The 20359-nt window shown below is 38.5% G+C and overlaps 1 protein-coding gene across 9 annotated transcripts in view; it reads right to left on the bottom strand.

Moving 5' to 3' along the window:
* SLC24A2 (solute carrier family 24 member 2) overlaps window positions 1–20359 on the bottom strand; it is a 100676-nt gene that overhangs the window by 41793 nt on the left and 38524 nt on the right. For all 9 annotated transcript variants that reach the window (XM_015849065.3, XM_015849069.3, XM_085530263.1 and 6 more), the window contains exons 3-4: window positions 8888–8926; window positions 7740–7848 (exon numbers count right to left, since the gene is read on the bottom strand). In XM_015849065.3, coding sequence (XP_015704551.1) covers window positions 7740–7848; window positions 8888–8926 — 148 coding nt within the window. The remainder of the gene's footprint in view (window positions 1–7739; window positions 7849–8887; window positions 8927–20359) is intronic.

The raw sequence follows: 20359 nt of genomic DNA, 5'->3' as shown, positions 1-20359 counted from the left end.
AGTAATACGTGATTGCAGGAAAGAAGATTCACATTATACTGTGCTGCATTTGTTTGAGCACCACAGCAGTCTGAGGGAGGTAATTTTTCCCCTCTACTCAGCACTGATGAGGCACATCTGCATGTTGGGTCCCAACCTGGGCTCCCCAGTTCAAGAGGGTCAGTAGAGTGAATCTGGTACTTTTCTACAAAGATGATGATGTACTTAGCTGCTTAGCCAGGAGGAGGCAAGGCTCAGAGATCTTATCCATGTACCTAGGTAGGGAAGGAAGGGAGAGGGAATCAGAGTCTTCTTGGAAGAACCCACTGATAGGGAAAGAGATAAGGGGCAGGAATTAAAAATGCAAGAATTCCATTTGAACACAAGGTTTGATGTTGGTCAAACATCACACCGCTTAACCTAGAATGAATGTGGGGCATCCACCTGTGGAGACAGTCCTTGACAGGACTCATTCCTGGCCAATCTGCTCTGGGCAATCCTGTCTGAGCCAAGTAATGGCTTAGGTGAATTAAAGACCTTCCCCCTAACCAAAATGAAATTAAAAAAAAGATTTTTGTGAAAGGTAGCTGCACAAAGGGCATTAGTATCTGCCTTTGTAAGACATTAAACTCTACTCTGAAGGTGAGCCTCATTGCCCTATACATTGTTTTCCTTTTTTCAAATCAGACTGAGATCCCACAAGATGGAGATAAACTAGATTACAACTAAGAGCTATTAATTTGTGTGGGAGCCTGGCTGGGAGCCCCCATCTTCTTTGGCAGAAATCCCTTGCAAACGCTTCAGCCTTCAGCAGAAGGAAAAGCCAGAAAGCTCATGTTTTCCTCCTCAGAGGACTGTTTTTCTATGGCACGCCAGAACAGGGAGAAAGAACTTTTCCAAGCTGGGTGAGAACAAGTGTGTGAGGAGGATGTTGAGCTCCTTTTGAAGCCCACAGCTATGACTAAAGGACACTCAAGTATGATGAAGGATCTAAAGTAGAGAATCATACATAGTAATTTTTGTTATTTTTTTTCCATATTTGCACTTTATTGTTAGATAAAATGCTGTTGTGGTTTGAAGCCACAATATAATAATTCTTTCATCTTTACCACAGTGCTAGGAAGTGCAATGCAGTCCTGCAACACTTACATGCTACAACTGAGGAGACGGGAAGTACTCAGATAACTTCAAGAAGTTAAGAAGAGCCCAAAGGCAGGTGGAAGATGTGCTGCCTGGCCTTTTTTTATCTGAAGACATAACAAATAAACAGCTTTAGCTGTTAAAGTGGTACCCAGTTGGCCACCAAGAACAGTGGAAGAATTACAGCACAAGGGTTTTGCACAGAGGACAAAACTGGAATTCTACTGGGTGACTAGTCAAGAGAAAAGTTACTCAACATTTGACAACTGTCTTTGGGTTTATGTGACATTTTTCATCATGTCTTATAAAAGAACACAGATATAAGCAGCAAATTAAGCAAAATAGCTTGAGGTGAATAGAAGAGCTGAGAAATTATTAAGATCACTATTTAGGAACAAAACAGGATATAGAGAGTAATTAGTAATAATTCTGTACTGCGTCAGAAATTTTGATAATCATTTCCTTTATTTTCCTGAGAAGCATGAATTCAGGTTGCTGCTTTTTCTTTGTCGGAGCAGACAGTGACAGTAGTTTGTTTTCCTGCATTCACTGAAGGAAGTGACAGAAATGTCAGATTTATGTAAGAGAAGGTCACTTCTCTCACCAGAAACATGCATCATATTTATGTTTTAAAAAGTAAGTACATAAGATAAACTAGAACTTTTCTGCAGAAGTATATCCTGTAGTTTTCTATTTTGGAACTATGTCTAGAGAAGGGAATACAAGAGAACTGCCAAAGTTATGCATCTATGACTGAGGACTGAGCTGTGGCATAGATCTATATCACACTCTTTTTCATACAGAGAATGTCATTTGCACATGAGTTATATCCTTGTCACACGACAGCAAGAGAGTCAGTATCTAGCTAAATCCTCCCTTGCCAAGAACGACATTTTGTTGGCCTGTGGCAGCCTATCAGAAGACTGAAAAGAGGCATGGTAAGCTTGTCACTTGCTAAGGCTCTGCAAGAAAAGCAACACAGCCTCAGGCTGCGGTTGTGTTCTGAATCTCCACTTCACCAGCTATACCTTCCTTTTTTAACAGACCACCTGTGGCAGCTTCCATGGTCCTGATGGTATAGGTCTTTAAAGCAACAGCAATAAGAGCCAGTGGTTCCACAAACGCAGAGAGATCCCAGTCTTCCCCCGACCTCTCTGTGTTGAGCAAGCTGTGTAAGATACAGGCTGTAGGGAGACGTAGGGAGATGGTAGGCTTTCTATTCATAGTAGAATAACATGGTAGACACTTTCACAAAAAAATCTTAGAATCATAGAATGGTTTGGGTTGGAAAGACCCTCCAATCTAAGCCCCACTGCTGTGGGCAGAGCTGCCACCCATCAGATCAGGCTGTCCAGAGCCCCATCCAACCTGGTCTTGAATGTCTCCAGGGATGAGACACCCTTAGCTTCTTTGGACAGCATGTGACAATTCCTTACCACTCTCCGAAGAAAAGATTCCCTAAGTCCTAAGTCCTCCCTCTTTTAATTTAATCCACAAGAATTCCCAGGTTCTACCCCGCAGGGCTGCTCAAAATGAGTTCTTCCCAAAACTGTACAGTAGTCCATGATTTGCCTAACACAAGTGCAACACCTTGCACTTGACCTCACTGAACTTCATTCAGTTCATATGGGTCCACATCTCAAGTTTGTCCAGTCTCCTTTGGATGGCATCCCTTCCTTCTGTCACACCAACTGTACTGGTTATCTTAGTATCACCTGCAAATCTGCTGACTGTGCACTCAGTCTCAATATCCAAGTAATTGATAAAGATATTGAAGAGCATTTGTCCCAAGACTAGTACCTTTTGGTATTAGTCTGCACTCTGACATAGAGCCACTGATCACAAAATACTTTCCAGGATTTACATTCATGAAAAATAAAAGCCCTTTTCTATTAAAAAAGAAGTAAACAAACAAAAAAAACAAAAAACACAAAAGACAGATCTTAGTGAATTCTACCTTTTCATAACCCAAGAATGTCCATCTAAATACCAAGACTTAGACAGAGGTAACACAGGACAAAAAAAAAAAAAAAAAAAAAGAAAATCCACAAATTATAAAGGACTGTTCTGGTTTAAATGTTTGAGTTGTTTGGATTTTGGAATGGGGTCTGATCAACACAGCTGGTTTGATGATGCAGTCCTTATTCATGTGAGTAATGCTGTTATGAATAGTCCAGGTTGCTACTGGGTGAATGAAGGACTGCCAGAGCAGCACTTAAGCAGAAACAAATTTGGCACAGGATTTCCTGGGGATTATTGACTGGCTGGGAGTAGATGATAGCCTGATGCACAGGCAATCATTAATCTTAATCTCCAGGAAATGATCTCTACCAAGGTCATGATATCTGTAACAAGATAAAAGCAAACAAAAATGAATGTCATATGGATATTTATATTTGTAATGAACAATGAGGTCTCAACTATAAAGTTCATATGCAGCAATTGAATAAGCTACACATTCACCTGCCAAAGCAACTGATCTCTTATCTTCTTAGAAGCTTCAAACTGAGACCAAGATTTCAAGAGAAGCCTGTCTTGTCTTAGATTGTTAAATCTGCAGCATGTCTGCACATCCACCTGAATGCAATATTCTAGACATCTAGTGACTCCCACCAATCTCAGGTTTATTCATCTCTTATAGGTGTGCTGAACAATTTACAACCTACTGTTGTCCAAGTTTTAATATACTGTCTTTAACAAGACATGCACGAGCCATGGTAAAAGTACACTTCATGGAAACAGGGTGAAGAACAAGTTCACAAGTGTGGAATTTTATATCATGATCACTGTTCAACTACATCATGTAGAAAGTAAAAACTTCTTACTCATTTAGCTATCTTCATATTCTCCAACTTACAATCATTTTCCAGAGGCTCTCAGTTAAAGCGGAGGTTGGTTGTGAAAAAAACAGGTGAATAATTCAGAAGTAAAGAGCATGAATTGTTTTTCTATACTACATCACATGATAGTGTAAAAGAACACTGTAGGCCAAACTGACCTTAAATAATCATGTCATCTGTTTAAACATTCTGTAACATGCTACCACTAGGAGGGCTTAGATGGTACTTCTGCTTTGTCAGCCTTACCAAACCCATAGAAATAAAAATGAAAAAAACATTTTGTCCTTGTGGTTATTAAAGATAAAGTAATAGTTAATTTTATTAATGACTGAAAGAAAAGCTGGATATTCCAGCATCATGGTGACAAAAAATTTAAGCTCTGATGACAACATTAGACCTGGAAGTTGTGAAGGGTGAAACACATTGGTTATAGTCTTCACAAAAGCTTTTCTGGAGATTAAATATCTGGTTTGTTTGGATGGACCAGCTGAAGGGCTGCCAGTGTCCACTTGGGAAGTGCTTCAACTAAAGGAAACAGCAAGACACAAGGAATGCAATTACTGAGGAAGCCATCCTAATGGAAGAGGGAGAAAGGAAGCAGGTGCAGGTGAGAAAAAATAGCGTGAGGAAAAGAAAGGAAAAAAAAGAAGGGAAGCAAATGGTAGCAAAATGGGGAAAGATAAAGCAAGGAAGAAAGGAGTAATAATGGATGACAGAAGAAATGAGACAGGAAGGGCGATAGGAGAATGCCCAAACGCAGTGATTGCTGGTATGCTTACATACGTCAGTGCTTTGATTTACAACTTCCATATTTCCTTCCTCTGAGAATGGCACTTCAAAATGTTTTCACATAATTTGCTGCAAATCCAAAAATACGATCATAACAAGTATTTCAACCACCAATTTAGCCAGGCCCTTGTACAGTGGGATCTCTCACTCCATTCATCATCCAGTCAGTATGACATTTGGGACTGTCCAGACCCAGGTACCAAACCTTTCACTTGATCTTGCTGAACTTCGTGAAGTTTGCATAGGCCCACCTATCAAGCCTGTCAAGGTTCCTCTGTATGACATCCCTTTCTTCTATTCTATCAACAGCAACAGTCAGGTTGGTGTCATCAACAAGCTTGCTGAGTGTGCACTCAGTCCCTCTGTTCATGTCACCAAAGAAAATATTAGCACAAGGCCCAGAGTGGATCCTTGAGTGACATCACTTGCCATCTAGACATTGAGTCATTGACAGCAACTCTTCCGATGCAGCTAATTCCTTATCCACTGAATAGTCCATCCATCAAAACAGTTTCTCACCAATTTAGAGCTGTGTGGAACCATATGAAAGGCTTTAGATGAGTCAAAGTAGATAACAACAGTTACTCTTCACCTGACCACAAGTACTGTCACTCTGTTGTAGAATGCCACCCAGTTAGTCAGGCATTATTTGCCCGGTGTGAAGGTCTGCTGGCTGTCCATAATCACCTCCTTGACCATCAACTTGACACAGTTTCTTGAAGGATCTCTGCCATGATCCTAACAGGCACAGAGGTCAGCTGACACCTGACTGTGAGTCTTCTTAAACCACTGCAGAGCTGAATATTTTGAAAGCCAAACCTCCCCACAAAAGTGCTGCCTCAGAGAGTGTGTATGACCATCAAATGTTGCAGAATACAATGGTATATATATCATACATATATGATATATATATCAGAACGTATTAGTAAAAAATAAAACCAAAGCTGCAAATGCAAAAGTATTCACTGAATTGCACTCTGGGCAATTAAAACTAAAGTTTTAATGTTGTGCAGATGATGGATATTAGAAAGTTTAGTTCCTTTGATGTAATACCATATTATATGTCTGCACCTCATTTTCCATGCTTCCATACTTCCTGGACATTTCCTGATAACTGTACATAAAAACACTGTATCTACTGTAAATGTCTTTATTTTTTTTTGCTTTTGTAAATTCAAACTCAGCACATCACTTTTGGTGAAACATTAGTGTTTCATATCAGTGACTTGTACTCATATAAGGAATCTGTGCTGTGACAAAGGAGGAAGACTCTGTGCTCTGTGTAGTACAACACTGCTAGAGGGGAAAGGCACTGGGTGAAAATCTGAATGCTAAACAACCTATTTTTAGGGAAACAAGTGAAATAAGCTTGAGCAGTGGAGAAATACATATTAGTTGAGAGCTGATCTTAATTGTAGAACCTCCAATGAGCCCAAATTGAACTCCAGTAAGCATTTCTAGTTTTCATCCCAGGTCTTCAGTCTGTCTCTTTTAAAGGGTTATTTCCCACCCCACTTCTGTTCTACCTTTTGGAAGTGATTTGATGATTTCTATTCATCATTTCTGTTAGCACTTAGCACTACTTAACACATCTGGCATATCTTCAACCCAGGACCATTGCTTTCAGGGAAAAAGAGGAGTGAGAGCGCTTGTCAGAATCTTTTTTCTTTTGCATGTTCCAGGTGGAAGCCTGTTCTTCCAGCAGAAAAAAAATCTTGACTAACACGGGGGTAAAGATGAGACTTGAAAGTCTGCAGTTTGAAAACCAACTCACCTGCTACAGTGATGGAAATAAAGGAAGCAAAATGTTTACCTACAATAAATTACACAGTTCTTTTTCAGTATTATGAGAATAGGCAGAGCATAGTCTGTTGATGGCTCCATTCTAACAGGCGACAGGCTTTGGCAGTGAATAGTATAGCACTAACCATAGCAAAAACATGTACTCCACTTTCCTGTGGCAGTGGATCATGATCAGAGTAGAAATAACTGTGTAGAGAAGGCAAGAGCTAAAACTGCCCTTGTGTTGACAGTGTGAACATCAGCTTCATCTTTTGAAGAGGGAAATGGAAAAGTAGATTTGCCTTGTCCAGGACATGAAGAGCAACTTAAAAAGCTGTGTGCAGTGTTGAAATGAGAAACATAAATGGAACTTAAATGAAAGAAAATGCTACATGTACCTTATGATTGGCAATATTTTGAATTTATAACTGTCAGTAATGTGTCTCTTTAGTCCCTCACACAATTTCTGCAATTGCTATTTCTCAAGACAGTTATTACTCCAGCAACAAGTGTTATAGACACATATACACTTAAGGCATGTCTGGCCTTGAATTATTTTGGATGTCTACCGAATATGGAGATACAAGTCACCCCTAAACTGCAAAGCAATTATGGTTTTCCTGACACCTATTCAGACCAAAGCAATCATGGTTTTCCTGCTAGCTTCTCACAGAACAAAAAGTATACCAAACTTGGATAAAGAAGCAAACCGACAACATTTGTGTTACTCTGAGGGATGTTTGGTACATTTTCTCTAATCTCAGCATTAATCCACCCAAAGTCAGACCAGTAGAGGCTTAACCTTTTCTATAATTCCATGACAAATTACTCACTGGTTTGGTATTTTTCTTTTTTTCTTTTTTTTTCTTTTTTCTTTCTTTTTTTATTTTAACCTGATGTAATAAAATTAAGACTAGGAAAGAAACAAAAACAAACAAAAAACTCTACAGAAGTACAAGATGATTGAAGGTTTATAACTTTAAAGTTGCTGCTGAAAACAAAGGTGGAGGAAAACAGTTATAGTACATATCAATCAAGAGATAGTTTTAGTTACCACTGCTATGAACAAATTTCCCAAGTTGCTTGTTTTGGTGGGAGTAAGCACATCATGCCATTCAAATGCAAAACTCTCAGAAAATTTATACACACTCAGAAAACATGTAGAAAATAGCTTAACAAGGAGAAAAAAAGGAAAATTAATAGGCATACCTTCTGCAAGTGGGTCAAGTGTGTGAATCATGAGCTGGAAGATGCTGTTCCTCATCAGACTGTTGTGGAGAGATGCAGAGCTTCCTCCCCGCTGGAGCCGTGGCTTGGTCTAAGTTGAGAAATAAGGTACAGAACTTAGGTTTTGTTTGTTCTTTGTCTAGAAGTTGGCCTGAAACACTATGGATTGATCTCACACCTTGCTGTACAGTGAAACATTTTCAAACATAATCTATAGCATATTATACTATACCACAGACTCTTTTAAACACTGTTATATGTATAGCCAATTTCTCTGGAGGACATAGTTCACCAAATCAAGTGCTAGTCTCACAAGGCTTAGGAAAAGAGCAGTGAAAAAGAATCCTTTTCTGTGAAGACTCTTAAAATATCAAGAAAATTATAGACTTTTAATGAAATCAGGAAGAATTCATAATCTACATCTCTGCAGAACCTTGTGGTTGAATCTAAAAAGTAAACCTTAATTTTAAATGCCTCTAGCGCATTGCAAATATGCAGTCTTGATACCACTGTTTTGAGTGTAACATCCTAAAGTTCAGTCAAAAGTATGCCTCAGTTTGGTTCAGTTCAGTATATTATGATCACAAAAACAGTTTGCTAGAGTGGTAAGGCAGTGACTGCACCATGCAGACTATATTAAAGCATCTTCTGCATGATTTAAAGGAACTTTTTAACATATTCTGAGGTTCTTCTCCCCAAGCCACTGTCTTATACCAGAAGTGATGTATTTAGCATACCATGCTGACAAACATTGCTTTGTGGAGAGCCATTTCCTCTTTTGGATAAAGACAATAATCAGAGCCAGTGGACTGCTGAATAACAAAGTTCAGAAACCCAATTACAGGAAGAAAAGTCCCCAGACTTGACTGAAATAAGGCTTTGTTTATTTTGTAATAAAAACAGAATATATGCATTAATCTTTGGTGTCGTACAAATACTAAATGCAAAATGACAGAAAATAGACAAGGGAATTCACAGTTTTGTCACTGGAAATTAAATTCTACAGTAGCATAGGAGGGGAGAAAGAAAGCCCAGTGATACAAATGTTGATGTGTGCCAAAACAAAGAAATGTTTGTCTTACCACTCTCTTGAGAAATAAATGTTCAGACAACTAATCATTATTGCCTACCGTCAGTGTTTGGTCATCCTTGTCGCCAGCGGTAGGTGACTGCATGAATGGAAGAAAGAACAAAAAGAAGTGTCAGATGGAGCATGCATAAAGTGGAAAGGCAGTACAACAGCACAGACGTCTGATTATCTGAACTCTGTTGTGGTAGGTTGTTGAACCGGTTGAATTAAAGCATCCTAAGGATCAGGTAAATCACAGTCAATTCACAGTGCAGGTCTACAGGAGTCTTTCATTCTTGCTGGCTGCTTGGATAGGAGCTGCCACAGTTTCAAGGCCTGGCACACAGAAGCTGCACTGCCAATGATGGTGTTCATTTCATACAAAATACACAGAGCTGCAAACTCCCAGTGTACCAACCACTATGAGAGAGTAAGGAATAAAAAGCTAAATATGGTAAGAAACTTGAAGCTGACCAAGGAACTGTTCAATAAAACCTGAAGAAGGAACAGCATTACACTGGTACTTTGCAGGAAGGAACTACATGAGGAAGTGAAGTACTGATCTCTGACTCCCTGAATATAGTCATGTATCCTAAGCTGGCAGCAAGATTTAAGGAGAGGGAACATAGCACACAGTGCTCTGCCATGAAGGCAAAGGAGACAGTGGCTGAATATAAAGGCAGTGATGCTGCCAGGAAAGTGTTGTATCCTGGTGATGATTTGTGACTCCTACATCTCATCCCTCAGATAATAGCAGCAAACCACTGACATATTTGCACTGAAAACACTGGATTTGTAGGCCTGAGTTTTGGCTGTACCTTTAATGAAATTAACACTTGCATTTAATGGGGGCCCAAAACCTTTTTCATGAAGTTTCAGCAATGTACTGTGATAAAGCAATGACATTTTTCTTGTCATTCTGATAAGCTCTATTGAAAAGCCAGCACCTCGGTACATGAATTAAGGAACTCGGTTGTTAAGTACTAATTAAAAAAGGACATAATGCCAAATCCAGCTGTCTCGCTTTCATCCTTATCTGATCATAGCTCCTTCCCCACAAGCTTACATACAAGTCATTTCTTCTGTACCAAGATTCATGGTTGGTGTGTCACACAGAAAACAAATTATGTTGCAACAGTTCTGCGTTACACTTCCCTGTGCAATGAAACTGTTTTTGACACACATGAACTTTAATTGGCAGAATGTGCCTTCTGAGTTAGTGAATTAACCCTGAAGGTTTGTGGAAGACAAGCAATTATGTGCTAATGCTGATAACAGAACAGGTCTCTTCTGCTCCATAATGAGGAAAAGAATAATCTGAACTGAACTTTTTGTGTCAAAGACATTCCACCAGCTGTCAATAATAACTTGGACATGATGAACCAGAGAAAAGGGATTTGTCCTCTGATAAGGGAACTACCTGTCATCTCTGACGTTAGACTGACTTTCTGTGAGAAACAGTGAGAAAAAAATATTTGTTTTATGCATCTAATGACAATAATCATCAGGGAAAAAAGTTTTAATGGAGTGGGAAAAAAAAGGAAAGAGAAAGAAAGTTCAAAATCTGTGCTCTAAAATGTCAACAAAAGAGTTAAGGCATTGTAGGCATTTTTGACTTAATGCACATAAATATAAACAAATACACATACTTCTTCAGAAATAAATGACATGTTTTGCTTGGTCACACTTTGAGGGATCTTCAGAGGAGGAAAACATTTTCTAGCAGTAAAATTCACTGGAAAGCAAAAAGAACCATCCAGGATGTGTGTCTCGTCTCTAAAGGAGAAATATTTGGCCCCATATCACAGATCAGTGGTTATACACAAGTAAAGTTTGTGACAATGTGGATGACTGTCAAGAACTGGATATTATTTGGACAAAGGACATTTTGGAGATGGCAGGAAGGCACTGGCATGGGCTGTCTAGGGAAGCTGTGGTGCTCCATCCCTAGAGGTATTCAAGGCCAGGTTAGATGGGGCCCGGGGCAGCCTGAGCTGGTGGGTGGCAGCCCTGCCCATGGCAGGGGGATGGGATTGGGTAGTCTTTAAGGTGTTTTCCAATTCAAATCATTCTGTGATTCTATAACATTTGTTTCTTAATTTTAATAATGAAAGATACAAGAATACATTACTCATATATTTCAGCTTACACCTGAAAAAGGCTGAAGAGCATCCCTTTCTTTAAGTCCAAGAGACACTGAAAATGTTCAGCATTCCTCAAAAATCTCAAGTACACTGGGCCTGAGATGAAGGCATTCCTGAAGAAAGGCTTTCAAGTTACAAGGAACACTGTCACTTGCTGGAAAGGGAACTGGCTGAAGTTGCATGAGTGTATAAAAACTAAATGCTAATTTGTAACACATAATTTAATTTGTATAAGACAATTATGTTGTAAAGAGAAAAGAATAATGAATTACTTTTTGCCAATCTATAAGGGAAATAAACAAAAAATGAAAAATAAATCTGAAATAATTTAATTCGCTCTCAGAGTACATAATGGGTTACAATACCATGAAGCAGATCTTTTAAATTGTTTTTTTCCACATGATTAGTAATGTAATTGTGTTTGAGCTTAACTTGACAGTCAAGTTACAGCCTAGAAGAAATGTTCAAGGCTCAAAAAAACCCAGAGTTTTAAGGCAGAAATTTCTCCACATTTTTAAAAACAGGAATGTAAATAATGTTTGAAATTTCAGTAACACTAAATGCTTATAATGTCTGGGTTATCTCCTGGATTAGTAATAACAACTTAAAAAAGTGTTAACTATTTCATTAAGCAGTGAAAAATTAATGTGTGGTGTTTTTACATGAATTTTTGATGACATTCTTTCTCTATTAGGAGATCAAACTTAGCAAATGAAACTGCTCTCACAATAATAGTGAATTTTGTATTTACAAAATGCTATGTAATTTGGTTATCACACACTGTATGGCTAAGTATTTTAAAGTATCATTTTTATCTCACAGAAAGAAAGCTTTTTCATTTAAGGTCACAGTGAAAAAAACTGGTCCAAGGTTTAATTTTCTTATTCCGAAAGTAGAAAATAAATGTTTTTAATATACTGGATCATACTGTTTTAAAGATACATCTTTGGTGAAGGGAAGTTTGCTCTTAAATCTTGGCATCTACTGCACTTAGGATAAGAAAGAGATGGAAACTGAATGTCATCTGTCCTTTATGTGCATTCCTGATTAAACCAGTAGCAGAAAAAAACTCACAAACTCATGCTACAATTTCTGCAAAATAATCTATTTATTATAGCCATGCAAAATTAAAACAATGCATTCTAGTATGCCATTTTGCAAAAGTATTTGAAACACAACTTTGTGCTATGCTTGTATGAGAATTATAGAAAAATTAATCATGAGACAGTTCACTATTTTCTTGGAGGATTTACCAAAACATTTGTGGGTTCTCCTATATGCCATAGCAGCACAGAGGATTTTGCCCATCCTCCTACCTATGTCAGTGATGATGTCTTCCTCACTCCACTTGTGCTAAGAGCCTTATAACATTTTATTTCAGAAAGAACACACCAAAAAAATTCCAACTTGCTAAGAAAAAAAGATCTTTGGTTTCTTTTCACATACCTCTCTTTCTCATACCTCTTTTTTTGACTGACGTAAGTCTACTACTGACAAATCTGGCATCTTCTTTGCCAGTGCTTTTACCTTCTGACTTCTAAAAAGCTAAATACTATTGCTCAAAAGTGCTACAAATATATTTAATGCACCACAACACTCAAGAGTATTTGACATGACAGTACTCAGTACAGACACCATATTTGACCACTTTTGAGAATATCTTTTCCAAATTGTTGAAATGACTATATATCATCATACAGTGGTGTCACCAAATAAATTGGTTCAAATTTAATAAATATTAGGTAATACTTCTGCAGAAATAAAAGATAATGTCCTACCCACAGCTAGACAGAATGTAGCTCTAAGTAAGATACTATATCAGCTTCAAGGTCCTTGTAATTCTTCACAGTTACTTTAATGGCTGCAAGTATAAGATATTTTTGCTGCTCTTCTAACAACATCATTTCTTTCCCATGAGTTGTACAATGACCTCCAATTTATGAAAGAAATAGCCTGTGTTACACTTGAGCAAGGGGTTCTTACTCTTGTTAAACAGTCGCTATTTCACAGATCCAATAGACTGTGGCAAATCCTTCTCCTGGTATGGGAAAGCAGGCATTTGACTTCAGATGAACCAGCATCTGTAGGCAGTGTCAAACAACAGCAGGTAAACACATAAACAGATTTCAGTACCCAGCCTACAGTGAGGGTTGACATTTCTTTCCTGTCTGTTAACTATTTTCCCATGATAATAATTTAAAAGCTATTTTTATTTATCTATTAATTTTAATCAGCTTTTATGGGAATAATGAAAGTCCATGACATGCAGTGGCTGTCAGAGCATGATGCCAAATGCAATATGGTTTCTCTTATTATTGTAGAGTATGGGCTCAAATACAGTTTGGTAAAATAACTCAACTATGCATTACAGTGAAGGACATCTGCTAATCTCTCTTACGTCTGTATCTGGACTCTGCAGTTTTGTACATATCAGTGAGACACTGCTTGACAGTCTCAAAGAAAATTATAGATAGTAGTTTTCTTTGTGCGCACGGGGCTCTCTAACCTTTGCCAAACACTTCTATGGTTTAAGGGTGTCTCTCTCTCTCTCTTTTTTTTTTTTTTCCTAGGCTGAACTCCAAAGAAATTACATTCATTTCAAAGGCAGACACTAAAGTCAATCTAGTTGACTTAACAGGACTTAACAGGACCTGGACCCTTTTTAAAAATTGCTATTTACAGAGTGCTATAAATGTACCTGAAATAGAGATATTACATATTTTTGGTTAAGATAGGTAAATTCACTAAGTAGAATCAAAAAAAACCCAACCAAACAAACAAAAAAACTCAGATAGATTAAACCTAATGAGCTTTTTGAAGGAAAACAAAATAATGAATAAAGTAATTATTTTATCTAGTTCTCTTACTGAGTAAATCTTTGAGTTTTACCCAATTAGAATCCCCCAGTCCTCTTTCTTACATACATCCCAACACAATTCTATGTTATAAACTCTGTCTTGAAAAAGAGTGCCCAGAGAGGTAGTGAATGCCCCATCCTTGGAGATATTCAAGGTTACACTGGACAGGGCTCTTAGCAGCTTTCCTGAGCTGTAGGTGTCCATACCTGTTTAATGCAGGGCAGTTGGAATAGATGGCCATTAAGGGTTCCTTTCAACTTACATGAGTCTATGATTCCATGGTACTACTCAATGGGTAGGATTTATCTGGTTGGCAGGAAATTGAAAACTGCAACTCCTAGTGGTCACTGGAAACTCAAACCAAAATTCTACTAGACATCCATTGGAATAAATAGCCACCATGATCTGTGGAAGTTCTGTAAGACATTCAGTGGTGACAGTACAGTTCACTCAGTAAAGGTGATTTATCTTCTTATCCCTCTCTTTTTCTTGGTTATGCAGAATGGTTGTGACTAAGAGTGCATATTTCTATATTTAATTATGATAAACTGTTGACAGGGATTTTAGCTTACATACTAGTTAATCTTTACCTGAATGCAGCCTGTGACCCAAGCTGTACAAGTAACCTCATGTCTTATTTAAACAAAGTACACTGTAGAAAAAAAAATTTTCTCACTATGCCTAACTTCTTTCATTTACCATTCTATTTCCAAAAAGAAAAAGAGTTGTATATTGTTGAGTAAGATAAATATGATTCACAAGAGTCGTATCAAAAATTAAATTGAGGTTGTAAGCTTGCTGTTTTTCTTTCAATTAAAATGAAATGTTTATTAACTTAACCTTGAACTTTAATAGAAATTGAGCTGGAGTATCAAACTGAAATACGTGGACACTTTTTCAATGCCTTGTATACTGTGAAAGGTGTAGCATCGAGCAATCCAGAATAGTTGTTGTTATTCAGTTGCCCTTTTTTATGCCATTCTTTCTGTTCATACAATGCATAATGTGCCTTCATATAGTGAATCCTCATAGATGTTCGGCAGAGTTGCATCTTAGCAGATTCATCACAAATGGTGACTTAAGAACCAGCTACAAAATTACATTCTAATGCTAGGCCATGTGATCTTAGTCCAGATTTTTATGCATAGTATTATATGAAGAAACATATACTCTCTCTATATATACATATATATATAAATATATATATGACTCTCATGGTCAGCCAGCAGGATCAATCACGTTATGCACAAGAAAGTCAGAGTCTGCCTTGTGTCTCTTACCTTCTCTGAACTTACTTAAAAGCAGGTACCTCTGGCTTAGGATGTCAATGTAATAGCTCAAGATTAAAGTCTTGATGAGTTTTTAATCACCTTAGTGTCAGAAGTAATTATGCAGTTTTAAGTTGTCCTCTTATCCTCGTTTCAAGATTTGGCAATGAAGTCACCTTTTCCTATTTTTTTTTTTTTTCAAATTATATAAATTACTATTATAGTTCAGTAACTTGATGGGAGACAAAAGAAGCTTTTGGAAAAAGAAATAAAACTAACATAAGGTACCCACAGCTGTCGCTGGGCACTCACAATTTGCTCACAAGTGACAGTGTAAGTAAATAAGCATTGCTTTATGTAGCAAGCTTTAAAATACCTGGACTTAAAATCTTTAATATGCTATGACTTCATCAGTAATATTATTTAGGGAACACCTGAATCTACAAAACAAACTGCAGGTTTTGGGTGGGCGGATGTGACGGCTTTCAGCCTAACTCCAGACACACTATAAAAGCTACTGATTATATTTCATTTCTTACAACTCAATCAAATCTGCATGGCTTAGCAAGAAAACAGCAGAAAATAATTTCCTAGGGCTCCTGCTTACCTAAGTGTACAAAGGATATGCTACAGACCGTGGGTGTTTTAGAGTTTGCTCTAAAAATAGACACAATAAGTCTCCGAGAGGAAAGTGTCTAACAGACCTCAGTGCGTGTTGCTGCTACGATGAATTGCAGCAAACAAACACACCTCGTTGCTGTGAGTGGGCAATGCAGAGGGCTCACCGCAGGGATGGCAGGCCTACAACTTCACTACCTCTCCTACTGACCCCCTGGAGACCCTGCAGGAAAGAGATCCCAGCCTGAATGGCCTGAGGAAGGAAAATGCTGAATCAGTGCATCCTCAGCTGCCTTGTTGTGTCCCCTTCCCACCAGCTTTGCTCACTTCTCTGTTTTATTTCACAGCCACTGTGTCCCCTCAGGGGACTTTTTGTCACTAGGATCTCAGAATTCATTATCAGCTGGCAGGAGTGCATGCCAGATCCAGCTCAGAGCAGTGACTGCAGCAGGAATGTACCCAAATGTTTGATGGGCAAATAAAATGATGAGGGATACTGAGTAAGCCAACTGAGCTGTTTCTGTACTGCTAGGAAGGAACAGAGAGCAGAAGGCAAAGTGCTGGCACTTCAGAAGAGAAAAAGGAAAATCTTGTGCTGCTTTCTGTGGGACTGCCTGTTCCATGAAACATTAATGACATTTTTCAAGAGTCGTACCTCATAGATTTTAAAAAAGAGAGAGCAAAGAGAAAGGAAAGCATTATCACTACAGCTGAGAATATCCTTAAGATATCAACATTTAAAATGAAAGGGCTTCCAAAAGTGAAATCGTCATTCAGTAGGAGCACATTACCACTTCTGATCTGCAGGACCCTGGTTATCAGTCTTACATGACACTAATGGGCAAAATCCAACAGATGGTTTTGCTTCTGCTCCTCCATTTCCCCATCTGTAAACTAGGGACAGCAACAATGTCTGTAAAGAATTTTGTTCTGATGAATCTAACTTACTTTCAAATTCTTTGGAAGTGAAACTGAGGCAGAAAATAACTGGACAGCATTGTTTCTAAATTCGGTGCTACAACATTAAAGAAAGCATTTTGTCTCTTAGTATTTTGGACACCTCAGTTTGGAAATTCTGCCTAGTGTGACACAGCAAAGGACAGAAAGCAAATCTCTTTGCCTCATCTTCCCTTATCAATCTACTATGCCACACTGCTCGTTACAGTATTGATTTGTCTCTGCAGCTATGAACCAGATACCCACAGACAACTCACTGTCACAAAGCCAAGGAGCAGAGGCTCTGTTGCTCTCCTTCGTTAACTAAAACTTTTGGTTCTCCCAAACCAACTTTCTAAAATTTAAGGTAGCCCTCCAAGCACTACTCCTGTTGTGAATACAGAAATACCGTAAGTCACTAGAGGAATTAGGCAAGACTGAATCATGGCAGGGAAGAGCAGGAGAGCACAGGTATTAGATGGTATGAGGAGGTTTGCGGTCAAGTAGTGAGGGTGGTACCCAAGACAGGTAGCAGACCTAGCTCAGGCTGAGGAGTGTCTTCCACCTTTCTTTCCCACTTTCAGATTCAAAGCAAAAGCATTTCTTTACCTCCAAGCTGCAAGGTGAGCTTCATTGCAAAGTATGCAATTTCTCAGAGACTTTTGCTGAGCAATGTTGTTTTGGACAGTAGCCAAACTTACAGTCTACAAGGTCTTTCAATTAGAGAAACTCCAGGCAACCCTATCCATCTCTTATGTAATCCCATCCTATCACACACATCATACAATTTGTTTTCTCTATGCGCTGCAGGAATCATAAGCAGGAGACAGTGTGCTTTCTCCCAGATGCAAGCCTCCGTTTAGTCAGCAGTTGATCCACACTCAGTCTCCAATTTTTTTTTCTTTTCTTTTCTCTTTTTTTTTTTTAACCTTCCAGAACCTGTCCTTTGTTATCTCCTGGATTTTTTGCTGCCTGTTGTCCTCCTGTCTCGTCAGGAAGTGCAATCAAACATCAACACCAATCAAAACCTGGTACACTATACACACCTTTCTTCCTGAGGCTTGAAAACCCTTTTTATCTGAGATGGACGTTCCTATTGTTTCAGCAGTCTGCCTCCAGAAGAACAACAACCATGCTTATCTGAATTTACCAATGAGAAGGTTTTTACACACCACCAATTTCCATCTTGTCCACTTCTGCACAGGCTGTTTTCAATGTAAGAAATGGAAGGATCGGTGGAATCCTTTAACACAAAAAAAGCCCTTGCATTAAGTGTAGTCACCACAGTGAACAAGAATTGGACTTACGAAATTTTCTGGGAGTGAACTGCATTAAAATAAAAATGAAAGCTTTTAGATTCTCCTTATAAGCATGCAAAATATTTGCCAATTTTTTTAATACCCAGTTCCAGATCTTGTGACTAGTTTCCAGGTTGGCACGTCTTTAGCCTTAATGACATCCCTGTGTAAATCTCTGTTTCCAAGTAATGCTGTCCCAATATACAATAATCTTGTTTGTTCCAAGATGAAAGGATGCATCTCAAATACAAGCAAATTAACCACATAAAGGAAACTGCAGGTAAGTAGTAAGAAAACATCATATTAGACATAGCTGTAATCAGTCCGGAAGTAATACCTAAAATGATTTTTGATTTTAAAGGAAATTCCCATAGCCATGGATTTACAGATTTCTCTTCCTATGACTGCACTAATTCTACCAGCATGTAAAAACTTCATAAACAATGAGTCCATGCCCAAGAGAATGCATTCACTTGAGCTTTGGGGAACCACAGTTTTTGTCAAGCTGAACTACCAGGAACATGGCTCCCCCATGTTGGAGACTGTGAGGTGCCAATCAAGATTTGATTAAATTCAACCACTTTTTTTTTTTTTTTTTTTTTAATAATATGGTGTTTCTGCACATGATGTTTTATGCTAACTGACTTTTGTACATACAACACTGATCAAAAGAGTCAGAGAGAACAAAGTGAGTATTGGATGAATAATACTGTCTATCTACTGCAACACAGGACATGGCCAGAATGAGAAGAAAAGCAGATTCAACCTCTTTTAGTTTGTGTCACTTTTGTTTTATCATCAGTTTTACTGGAGATATCTCTGCGCATGTATGGTTTTAAAACGCTTCACATAGAATTCTTGCAATCCTGCTGTGATGTCTATGGCAATATCTGAAGGGTGCAATTTATACCAATTCTTCTTTTAATCCAAAACTGTGCTTACTGAATGAGAAAGAATCATTAGGACTGTTATTGAGAAATTCCTTTAAATTTAGTCTCATTTCCAAACTGATCTCCCACACCAAGTCATAGAAATCTCCTCTTGAACCATTCTCATTTTTAAATATATCTGGATCTTAAGAGAAACGAAGACATAACAAACATCCAACAAATCTGGCTCCAAGTCTGATTTTACACATCATGGAATTAATTCTGTGTGATTAGTATTAAAATAAAGGAAATACGAGTAAGATCCAGTTGAGACTGCAGGAGAAGAGGTGATATTTATTTCATAGCACTTTTAAGCAAGGTGTCAGTCAGAACTAGTTGCATATAAAGCAAAATATATTGAGAAATGTGCTTTGCAAGGTGAACGTTTTCTACCCTCAGGGGTCTACCAACAGATCATACTGCGTTTGCATCAAGAAGAATTGCTAAAGCACTAGCAATTGTACGCTACTAAATTAAAAGTCTCTCTGGATGTTGCTGACTGCTGATTAAGCTGTGGTTTTATTTACATTCGTCTTTACAAGGTGCTCCTATTTCACATCTTCTCCCAGACCTTTGCAAGGGCTTTGTCAGTCATACGGGCAGGCTCTCTCCACCCTGCTGGCTGTCAGGACTTTGCTGGCTCATCCCAGAGACTGAGCCAGCAAGTAACAGATGGAAGAACTTTGAGACCTTGACATAATTTGAAGTCACGTATCCCATCTGTGCAGTACTGCAACAACCAGAGCTGAGAAAACTGAAGGCTCTAGATCTAGCTGCCTTCTCTGATGAGCCAGATCAGACTGAGTTGTGGGTCAGAAGTCAACTGCATTAGCAAGTTCAACTGCTAGAATATTTTTTGAAAAACTAACTTCTAGAGTTGGCATTTACCAACTCATACAGCAATAACACACACAAACACACAAAACAAAACAAAAACAAAAACAAAAAAAAAACCACACAAACCCGCCATAGTTAAAATGGCTTTCTTGATGGTATGGTGGTCTACGGTGAGCTGTGTCTCTGATTCTCCCAGCAAAGTGATGCCCAGACATTTCATCAGCACACCTGGAATGACCACACACAACGCTAGGCAGGCACACAGGATCCCAGCCACCCTCTGCATTCCTGGCCTCTGCCACAGCTATCACAGGCGAGCAGGGACAATGTTATAAGCTAATCCCTGAGTTCATCAATGGATGACAAAGCAGGAACTGTAACAGGACGCAAACCCTTCATGTCTCACTTCTGGCTGAAAGCTCGTTCAGGTTTGTGATAAACATGAGCTGCTCCAGCCTGTTGGATTCATAGTGCCATCTGTCAAGCAAGGACTGTAGAATTGATCTGGGTGACAGCAGATTTCAGTGCATTAACAAAATCTGCTGCAACATCTTCAATGCCCAGCAACCTCCTGGGCACAGCCACAGAAAAGCAACATATATATTTGCGTGGAGCTAGTGTCAGAGGTATTGTACAGCCTTTGGA

The sequence above is a fragment of the Coturnix japonica genome, chromosome Z (genome assembly GCF_054131305.1).
Source record: "Coturnix japonica strain WE chromosome Z, WE-NBRP24, whole genome shotgun sequence".
NCBI classification, from domain to species: domain Eukaryota; kingdom Metazoa; phylum Chordata; class Aves; order Galliformes; family Phasianidae; genus Coturnix; species Coturnix japonica.
This window is presented reverse-complemented; position numbering and strand designations above follow the sequence as displayed.